General features: G+C 40.8%; 1 protein-coding gene across 1 annotated transcript; it reads right to left on the reverse strand.

Moving 5' to 3' along the window:
- Positions 1–379: 379 nt before the first annotated feature.
- Positions 380–9,057, reverse strand: serpina10b (serpin peptidase inhibitor, clade A (alpha-1 antiproteinase, antitrypsin), member 10b). The gene is made up of 5 exons (XM_012833498.3): positions 8,972–9,057; positions 8,120–8,747; positions 7,641–7,914; positions 4,970–5,117; positions 380–596 (listed from the first exon to the last, which is right to left on the reverse strand). Exons 1-5 carry the CDS (start codon positions 9,020–9,022, stop codon positions 405–407), a joined length of 1,293 nt encoding a protein of 430 aa, XP_012688952.2. The 5' UTR covers positions 9,023–9,057; the 3' UTR covers positions 380–404.
- Between the last annotated feature and the right edge of the window lie 1,993 nt (positions 9,058–11,050).

Below are 11,050 nucleotides of genomic sequence, written 5' to 3' on the forward strand. Positions count from 1 at the left end.
TTCTACCACGTATGTAAGTGGAGAACCATTTCAATGCGGAGCCATCTATGTTAAACTGACAGAAAACACTGTGTTTCCTTTAACGCTTTTAATGGTCAAACTCCATGTTCACCGGTACAACTTACACAGTAACTTCACCGTTACAACATCCGGTCCCTATCAAAGTAAAAGTATCAGAACCGGAAATACATAGTTAACAATCTACACACCTACCCAGATTTTGAGTCTTTGAGTAGCTGAAGAAGCTCAAATCCAGCCGTCATGAATCAGCACTGAAAAGCATTACAAAGTCCAAAATCCAGTGTTTTGTGTCTGATAAACTTCTGTTTAATGATAGCTTTGTGTAAAGTTACAGTAAAAAAAAAATACAAGCAAGAAGTTTCTTTGTCCAACAAAACATTTAATCAATATTTAGAAGGGTCTATCACTCTGCCCATGAACAGTAGGCTGTTTGTACTCTCGTGATAAATAAAGAAAAAGAAAGGTCGGTTGACGATGAAGACTTGAGGCAGAGAGTAAGCGGTGATGCCCACAGAAGTGGCGGCTGCAGCCACGGTGCCCCTCTCATCAACCTCAATCACAGCTTTGTGCAACACCTACATCAAAAACAAGATTACAGTTAATTCTGAACTTTAGAATGCAATTACAATCTCAATTCACTAATACTAATAATGTGTTTCAGCAAATCCTTCCTCCATAAGCTGAGGCTATGACAAAACTCTTGACGTATTTAATGTCTGATATTAGATAACGATAGTTGTAAACTCAGATAATAAAAACAATACAGTTTAAAAATGAATATAGGAAAGAATGTTTTCACAGTCAACATAAAGTTCTACAATGCTCAATGACACACATTTTAGGGCTGTTTGTTCACAACACAAGTCATCTTTAATAATATAAAGGTCTGAATGATCACACTGGAACATTAAACCTACACGGCTGTGGGCCTGAACATAATGCAGTTGCATGCAATGAATTTGAGTTGTAGGCAAGGAGAGCTGATGCCAACCAACTATGAGTTAGAAAGGGCTAGACTGTTTTATCATCTTGTCACAAGCTGTGATACTCAGGAGTAAACTCGGGCGTGATTCTCATTTTAGTCAAATGTGGAAAGGTTTCTAGTTGACTGAGATCTCATAGCTTTCATTTCATTCACCAGATGTCATTCACACAAGTACTGCACTGCACCTTGGGTTACTGTCTTCTAACTAGGGTCACCATGTGGCTTGCTGGGTGGACACCTGGTTGTCCAGCTTTTGACATCTGCCATATTTATACAGCTAAAATTCGAGTTTACTCACTTCCTTCTATACACTTGCGCGAGTCCCAAGATTGCGTTAGTTGGTTTGGATTGCCACAAAGGGCTCATATAAAGTTTACCTAATGGCGTGAACATGCTGAAAAGAAAAGCTTTGTTTAATCCTCAGTTAAGAACACAAATGTGTTTCTATCAGCAGCGATGATAAAAAGGTTATAATGCGTTCTGCCAGCTCCGTCACATCGACATACTTGTGAGTTCAAAGGGCAATGTTTTCTAATAGCCTACTCCTAAGATATTTCAATTTTCAAAAAGGGAACGCCTCTGGCCCTCTCTGTGCTCTGCCACCACCCAAATCCATGCCAATCTCATCCATGCCCTCATAACCTCCAGACTCGGCTACTGCAACAGCATCTTCTATGGCTCACCCAACAATATCCTCAATAAACTCCAATATGTTCAGAACTCTGCCGCTCGACTGCTCGCCTCCATCCGCCGCTGTGAACACATCACCCCGGTCCTTCACAACCTCCACCCGCCGCTGTGAACACATCACCCCGGTCCTTCACAACCTCCATCCGCTGCTGTGGACACATCACCCCGGTCCTTCACAACCTCCACCCGCCGCTGTGAACACATCACCCTGGTCCTCCACAACCTCCACTGGCACCCGCTCAAATACAGGATTGACTTCAAAATATTCCTCATCACCTACAAAGCCCTAAATAACCTGGCCCCTCCCTACCTCTCTGATCTCCTCCCCCGCGACGCCCCAACCCGTTGCCTCAGGTCTGCCGGCGCAAACACTCTGAAGACCATCAGGACCAAGCTCCACACCTGCGGTGACAGGGCCCTTTCAGTTGCTGCACCTCCCTCTGGAATGCCTGTCAGGCTCCCACCCTTTCAAACAAGCCCTCAAAACCCACCTCTTCAAACCCGCTAACCCCTGTTCCCTTTTAAACCCACCTCTTCAAACCCGCTAACCCCTGTTCCCTTTTAAACCCACCTCTTCAAACCCGCTAACCCCTGTTCCCTTTTAAACCCACCTCTTCAAACCCGCTAACCCCTGTTCCCTTTTAAACCCACCTCTTCAAACCCGCTAACCCCTGTTCCCTTTTAAACCCACCTCTTCAAACCTGCTAACCCCTGTTCCCTTTTAAACCCACCTCTTCAAACCTGCTAACCGCTCTCCCTTTCTCTCCCTACCCTCCACTACATGACTCATTCCGCACAGTTTCTCTAGTTTTTACTAAATGTTCTGTTTGTTTTGTTTTGTTTGCGCTTTTTGTGTTTTTGTTTTGTTTGTTCTGCCGTGCCGAGATCAAGCCAAGTTTAGATGAAAGGAGGCAGCTGAAGAAGCAATGGAAATGAGCAGATGATGAACAGAGAGAATGTATTAGTGTACTACAGGCAGAGGTGAAGAGTAGATGATGAACAGAGAGGAGGTATTAGTGCACTGCAGGCAGAGGTGAAGAGTAGATGATGAACAGAGAGAAGGTATTAGTGCACTGCAGGCAGAGGTTAAGAGTAGACGTTACATTAAGGAGGTTGGATCTCCACAGACGAGGAAGAAAGAACAAGTTAGGATTGCATTCTACAAGGATCCTCTTAAGTCTGTGAAGTCTATATTCATTCAAGAAAGCCAGCCAACATAAGTAAACATAACTCATCACAACTCAACAAATAAAATTCCCAATATCATTAAAACGGGGCTACAGACACCGCATGTTGTACTGTGAAGGAGAACCTTTACGGATCCTGGGTACAGCATGCAGCGTGTGGTGTGGCTATCGCCAGCCAGTTGGGCACTGCTGTGTATCCTGCCACCCTTGCTATCCTAACTAAAAATGTGCATGCACCACGTCAGCCAACCATAACTAAACATAAACAAAATTCCGATACACCTTGCCAGGCAGCCTCTCCCTCTCCTTCTACATCATGTTATGCTAATACTGAAACTGATAAAATGGCCATTGATGGAGATAGTTTTCAAGCACTGTTAATGACTTAAGAATATGTGAATCAAGTGCCTTGTATTAATATATTCCTTGTAAGAATCATGTGCTTATGAAAGCAGGAATATGGCTTTTCTGTGTTTCTGCGTGTGTGTGACTTAGAATATTAGGTGCCACTTAGTCTGCATATCTACAAGAGCATGTTTAGACCAGAGGTGATAAGAAGGGTCGAACTGTGCTTCTTCCGACCTTGTGCAAAACTTCCATCCTTGCCTCGGACGTCAGAAATCCACCACATGGTTATCCCTGCTGAACGCTACACTCCTGTCTATATAAACCTTGTGCGATGTGTTTATCCTTGCTTCACTTTGAGCCTTGTGCTGGGAGTGAGCCCGATTGCAATTGTTGTTTGTCTAATAAATATACTTATATGCAGCTACGGAGTCCTGAGGTAACTAGGGTGAATTTTCACCTAACAGCCATATTACCTACTGTTAATTGTGTACCTAAATGTATCGCTTTATCTGTTTATCAAATTGATGTTTACTAACCAAATGTTCTCTCTCTTATAGCGTTACCTTTGCTCGTAAACACTGATGGCCGTGGAAACATTGTTCCTCATCACCATATGTTTAAGTACATCTAAACATATTAGGGAGCCAAACTCTACCCACTCACTTTGTCTTTCTTCCCTCTACCCACCCCCACCACATTGTCATGCACTTATGCTTATTACTTATGTGCCGAGGTTCTGCTTAAGGCTGTGACCATTGTGCTTGCTCTGGGGGGGTTCAGGTCCTGGGCTCTGTCAAGCGCCTTGAGACAATTTTATTGTTTTGACACTATATGAATAAAATTTAATTTAATTCAGTGAGCGCCAGTAGAAAACCTAGGCAGGCAGTGGTACAGGAGGGAGAGAAGTCATTTAGTAATCAGAAGGTAATCAGAAGGTTGCTAGTTCGATTCCCTGTCGAAGCGTCCTTGAGCAAGACACTGAACCCCTAATTGCTCCTGATGTGCAGTGTGCCATCAGTGTAAATGTAAAATGTGTATACATCCTTGTAAGTCGCTTTGGATAAAAGCATCTGCAAAATTACTAAATGTAAATGCAAACTGTTTGGTGAGCTATAATTTTGATCAGTCTGTCTTTTGTAACTAACTGTTGTCTTGACCCGTAGAAATGAAGATGTTGCTACTAATACACTTAAGCAATAAAAAGACTGACTACATGATGTTGCTTGGCTCATGTGGGACTCTAGAGTGGTATCCATGGTTACTGAGAACTCTTTACTCCCACCCCATGGTTTCTTATGAAACTTAACATTACAGCTCTAGTGCCTATCTGTGGTATACTATACAACAGATTGTGGCTATCAAATCCTTAGGTAATCAATGTGTTAAGTTAACGGCATGGTTGTTATAAGAGAACATTTGTGATCCCCAATCGGTAATGCTAACCATGGTTAGCCTCGGCTCGCCCAGTGAAATTGGTGACACTTTAGCTAAGTAACCTGCATTGTAGGCTTATTTTTCGCTGTTAGCTGGGTTGGCACCCGACATAGTCTACTACGTGGACATGCATTTTATTGAACAGAATTGAATGTAGGGTCTCAAGCAGTTATGGGCATTATTTCGATGATTTTCCAAATCCCAATCTATTCTCTCGGGATGTTGAGACTTTCTGAGGATTGTTCCATATGGTGCTATTCCCTGTGTGCTGTGAGAGGCGTCTATCAATGCTGAATGAACATACCTCTGACACCTTCAATCCAGGTTCTTTGCTCAGCCCTGTTAGGTTTGCAGTGTCTTGGAAGATATCCGTAATACCAAGGTTTGGGAGTATTTTCTGCAAAGCATATGACTGTTCCATCTTGAATTTGGGCAGGTGAACCTCAAGTTTCCTTGCAAAGAGACAGGAGAGAATTAAGGTATGAGATATCAGGTGCTTAAAAAGCCAAATAACATGGTCTTTAAATACTGTCCAGGTTCTTACATTCAAAGCTAAAACAGAGACTTTAAGTTTGGCATTGAAAAAAAAAAAAATACACAGAAAAATAAAACATTGACATTGCAACCCTTGAACTTAAACACTGAAATTAACTTTAGGTAGTGAAAAGATGTTTTTTGTTCATAATGATGTGCTTTTTCAATGACACTCTTTGCATTATTTACAAAGATCCAGTGGGCAACGCATCTCTGAACGTGGTCGTGGCCTGGCATATATGGGGATGGTAAAAAATGAAGATAAAATCCCACGTAGGCCCATTCAATGGCACTTCTTATCCTCATCGCTAATTCAACACTTGATGAGAAACTACAATACCTAGCCAGACAGGATACTTTCAGGATGAATTCATGTCCATACATTGTGTATCTTTGATGAAAAATTGCCATCAATTCATTCTAAACACCCCTCACCCCTATCTGTTATGAGTTGGGACATTGATTGGCCTCTAGAAGCCACCAAAGACTCTCTTCTGCCTGTTGTGTTTACATGTGCTTTATGTTTGGGTGTCCATGTGCTTTTGCCCCGACCTTTCAGCTGTTATGTTTACATCCTGCCTTTGTGTGTTCTCCCACCATTTTCGGTAGTTACAAGGTAACACTAGCCATGTTTACTGGAGTGTTTCTGGTATGGTGCCTGATTAGCTACAGCAGTTTCTTCCCTCCTTAATCTCACATGAAATTTGGTGATATATTTTCAGGGATCATTTTATTATCTAGCCTTGAACGTCATGCTATAGTGTACATGTATGCGGGTTGGGAATTCCATAGACAGACATTGTCCACTTCCATCTCTTATGTAGGCAAAAACTACTGAGTTTCTTTTTTTTTTAAATCTGGCGATACATAATTCAGATCAGAGCCGTGTCTCTCTACATGACTATGATTCAGATATCAACGCAAATACAGTTGGCAAGCAATAGAGACGCCTGAGTTAAGAACTTTTTAAATAGGGAATGCCCACTGACGGAGCGTCAACACCAAAGTTTAGATCACGGTTCTATTTTTGGAGCGTCAGGTCCATAGAAATGGCTTGGTTTTAAATTAAATCCGCATATTTTTACCATCTTCAACAATTTGAGACAACTTCTATGACACTGGGTTAAAAGCATGACCTCTATCCTTAGCAACTGTTGACTCTAGTAAACAAACTAACCCAGCTTATAGCAAATAGCTAGTTAACTCATAAAGGTGATGACTTAATGGTATAGTAATATCGATCTAGCCATTGTACATTTAAAAATCCACTGAAACACTGTTCCTGTCATTGATATGCTTTAAACTGTCACTAAATAATGCCTTGTTTTCACCATTTTGACGTGACCAGGTATGATCCCAGAAATGTATTCCAATTAAGGTTTTACACTGTAACGTTAGCTGGTCCATGACGAGCTAACATTGGCTAACGCAAGATAGAGGAGTAAAGGGCATTTTGCATAAAATGAAAGTATAAACAATGTCAGGACACTAATCCATCCTTAAAGTCTCCAGTTTAGCTAGGTATGGTAGGTTCTCATCATGTGTTATATTATTGATGCAGATTCTTTGTGGTTGAGAAGTCCCTAGTAGTGTAGAGTTTGGGAGTCGACCAGAAGTTTGTAGTTTTTGGTGTTTGCATTTGAACTCTTCCTGGTTCCAAAGAGAGAATCAGGTGTGAGCAAAACAACAGCAGTACAAAACCTAGGCAAGCGGTTGGTGAGCTAAAATGTAATTATAAACCCCAATATGCAGGATAAGCCAAATATCAGCAAAAAGTGTCAGCACACAGCCATTATTGTACTTATGCAGTACAATAATGCTTGAAGTAAAACACTGCTGGCCTTGGTCCAACAAACATAACTGGTGCATCAAAATGATATGACTTATGACCCAATATACCTAAACTTTGAAAATGCAAAATGCAAAACTGCATTACAAAAATGCAATACAGACATTTCATAATTATATTTTGTAAACTATATTAACATACCTATGAGAAAACAAAGCCAAATCGTATTGCAAAGTTTGAACTGGAAACTAAATATAGAGGTAATTATCTGTTCAAAATTTGATGCATTTAGCATGAAATCTTTTTGAGATAATAAATCCCAAACTTTGACTTTGACTCGTAAAAAAAGTCTGTGAACATGCCAAGAAAGGCAAGGGGGGTACTACGTTCAGAATGTGTTTTCTCCGAAAGGATTTGATATATCAAGCTGAAATTTTGCAAGTATTAGTTTGGAAGGTCACACTTTATGTGGTGACATTTTCAAGAAAATCTGTGATGGTTGAGCTACGGTGGAATGACCCAAATGTTGTATAATCACTATTGTATACTGTAGGTATAGAAAGTCATGTACTGTAGGTGGCATAATTCCTCAAACAGAATTTGTATTTATTTCACAGTGTATTCATAGAGATGAAAATAATCAGACACTTACCTTTTCTTCAGATTCTGTGTCCAGTCAGTGAACCTCGTGGCTGTGATTTCTTCATCAACCTCAGTATAGTCCACGTCCGCATCGGGGAGGACAATAAGCATGGCTGAACCCGCCACATACGGAAGACGCAACACCTTCACTTTCAATTCCTTGTCATATGTCGTGTAAAATTTATCATCTTTAAACATCATGGGCACCTGCACAATGTTGTACTTGTCAACATAGAAGCGGCCATTTTCTGTGTTATTTGGATCAAAGGGAAGGTCCCAGGCACCTTGGTAATGTAAAAATAACATGACAAAAAAGAAAATCACATTTAGCAGGTCTTGCACATTTGCTTTTTTAAATGTGAAAGACTTTTCTTTTGTAAGTAATGTCTAAGAAAGAAAAGGCACTAGGGTATTACTTTAAAGCTTCATTCAAAAGTAAAAAAAATATATTAACTACTGGGCAAAATTGACAGGCAATAAATATCTTACCCTTAAAGTAAATCGTGTTGATGAGCATGAGTTTTGTAAAAGGTTCAATTGATGTTACCATTTCCTTCACCTTATTTCCCGTCTGCTTCCTCACATACTCATTGATGGTGGCCATGCTAACTTTTGGGTCACCGAAGTCCACATTGTTGATGTCGGCCCCAAAGAACTGTTTGATCTGTTCACTGAAGGCCATCTCAATCTCAAAATCCTGCCCCACAAATAGGGCCGTGCTTTGCTGGAACATCAATGCATCGTCTTGGGTAATGTTCCTCTGGAGATGCTGAAAAAGTTCAGGTATGAGACCACTCCTGCCTCCTCGGTGCTCTAACAGGTCTAAATTCAGCCCTTTGAGGATCTGATCTCGGGTCGAGCCACAAGCACCCAGGGAAAGTGAGGTGAAGGCAGTAGACACGCAGAGTGGCGAGAAAAAAATGTTGTTGTCGTGGTAACTAGAGATCTTCCGGTAGACGTCCATGGCAAAATCCATGTTCTTAAACGTAAGGTCTGTGATATTGGGTGAAGAATCCCCCTGAACCCAGACGCAAGGGGCGAGCAAGACTGACCAAACCATGAGGAAGACATCTGTTGGCATCATGGCTGCTTGCACAAATGACCCTTTTAAAAAAGCCTAAAAAGATTTATTTTATCAATACATGAGGTTGTCTTTCATGTGAACATTGTATGAACTGTAAAGGTCAGTCTTTCCTGAATTATTCTAATTCCTTTCATTTCATAAAACATTTCTAACACTATGCAGGTGTAATTCTCATCTCCAATGATATTCCATCTAGTTTTTAATAAAACATTTATTTTATAACAGTACATCACCCATAAAAACCCTCCGGCACCTACCTTTCGCTGCCTGTACAGATTCCTGTGACAAATGCAAAACAGACGGTACATTCTCTGTTTGAAGAGACAAAGTACAAGTGTGCTTTTGGGGTTGTTCATTAACATCAAGAAGGTTGAATTACTAGACATCAGGGCTAGGCGATATGGACCTAAATCATATCCCAATATTTATAAGCTACATACTGATACACGATACGGATACATCAGTATTTACTACAATATGGCCTAAATGTCCAGTTGTAAGCCAAAGCCTCATGTGATGTCACAAGCACTTACAGTGCCCTCCACAATTATTGGCACCCCTAGTGAATATGAGCAAAACAGGCTATACAAAAATATGTCTTTGCTGTTTATCCTCTTGGTCTTTCACTCAAAATATTCAAAAAAGTCTTACCTTTTCATTGAAGTAAAATTATTGAAAGAAAAAAAAACTGTTGAGATTAAATAAATATTTTTCCGCAAAACATGAGTGTCACAATTATTGGCACCCCTAGAGAAATCTTATAATTAAAATCTAACTGAAGTATATTTCCAGTCATGTTTTACATTTTGAAGTTCACCTGTTTGACTTCACCAAAGATTTCTCACAAATCCAGCCCTTAACACTTCTAACACGGAGCGGCCCCGTGGGGCATCTTGTGGTTTTTTGAGGAATCGCATTTAAGAAAACTCTGGCCGATTTACGACTGCTATTTCGCGTTCTGAAATACTTCTGAAGTTCAGAATAAATCCCTGATGAGAAAACTTTCATGAATGCCAAATTTGTTCCTAAAACACCGGAAGTGGAGTTCAGAAGAAATTCCTTCTTAAATTCTTCTTAACTGCGTTCGAGAATGAGGCCCAATTTGATGGGTCCCTGATCTCTCTATGCCCCCCCCCCCTCCTCTCCCTTATGGATTTAGCCATACATTTGGCCTGTTTTTGTTTAGCTATTGTAGTCATTAACTTTGGTCCTTAGGCATTCCTGTGTGTGCAACACCTGGAGCTATAGTTTTAATAATATGCGTTTTTGTTTTAACTAATAACATTGGCCCTCATTCTCGAACATTTTCTGAAGTTTCTTCTGAAATGTTTCTTACGGGCTTCGGAAAAACAACGTAAGCAAAAGACATCCGCCAAATTCATGCACGCTTGAAAATGTGGTCCTACGCAGCAGAAGTTTTCTGGGCTGTGCTCCCCCGGAAGAGTTTTCTTAAATTGAAAGCGCGTTCTCGTGCTCCTGAATTTGCATACATACACGCCCTGCCAGCTCCTTATAAGGGCACGCAACCGTAGTGACGTGTGCAGTCGGAATCGACCGAATCTACACGAAAGCAACTCGTAAACGAGTCATGTCAAAGTGGAAAGCGATCACCGTCGAGTAAACGCAGATCTAACTTCAACTATATATGTCTATGACTTGAACGGTGCAGAGATGGACTGTTGCAGGATGTAGATGTGTCCATTCTATTCCACTATAGCTATATCAACGTGATTGAGTTTAGTGCTTATTTATTTATTCACTTACATTTGCAGTGTTCGTGTACATTACATTTAGTCATTTAGCATTTTGTCCAAAGCAACGTACAAGGGATAGAACAGTCAAGCTACGAGCAATAGAGACCTAGTGTAACAATAAATACTACTTTACATAAGAAATAGAAAAACGAAATAGGAAATAAAAATGAAGTGCAGGAATGTAACTGCTATAAGTGCAAGTTAAGCACTAGTCGAAGTGCCAGTTAGGAAGGGAGGTGCTCTCTGAAGAGTTGGGTCTTCAAAAGCTTCTTAAAGGTAGAGAGGGACGCGCCTGCTCTGGTAGTGCTAGGCAGTTCGTTCCACCAACGTGGAACTACTTCAAAATTCTGGATTGCCGTACTTGCACAGACGGCAGTGCCAAACGACGCTCACTAGACGAGCGCAGCATTCCGGTGTAGTCCTTTTATTTATTTTATGACATCACGGTGCCTCATAGAATCATGACTATAGGCCTACATGTGAAACGTAATTGTTAATGATACTTTAATCCGAGGATCTGTAGAGTTGATGTGAACGCAATCACCAACGATTTCTCACAAATTCATTAACACAGAGAGTTTT

The sequence above is a fragment of the Clupea harengus genome, chromosome 8 (genome assembly GCF_900700415.2).
Source record: "Clupea harengus chromosome 8, Ch_v2.0.2, whole genome shotgun sequence".
Taxonomy (NCBI): Eukaryota; Metazoa; Chordata; class Actinopteri; order Clupeiformes; family Clupeidae; genus Clupea; species Clupea harengus.

Bases quoted from the DNA above. Each gene is read 5' to 3' on its own strand.
- serpina10b (XM_012833498.3), bottom strand. From the start codon at position 9,022: ATGTACCGTCTGTTTTGCATTTGTCACAGGAATCTGTACAGGCAGCGA. The intron at 8,748-8,971 runs GTAGGTGCCGGA...AAATCTTTTTAG, and splicing joins ATCTGTACAGGCAGCGAAAG to GCTTTTTTAAAAGGGTCATT. The intron at 7,915-8,119 runs GTAAGATATTTA...TACATTACCAAG, and splicing joins CAACACGATTTACTTTAAGG to GTGCCTGGGACCTTCCCTTT.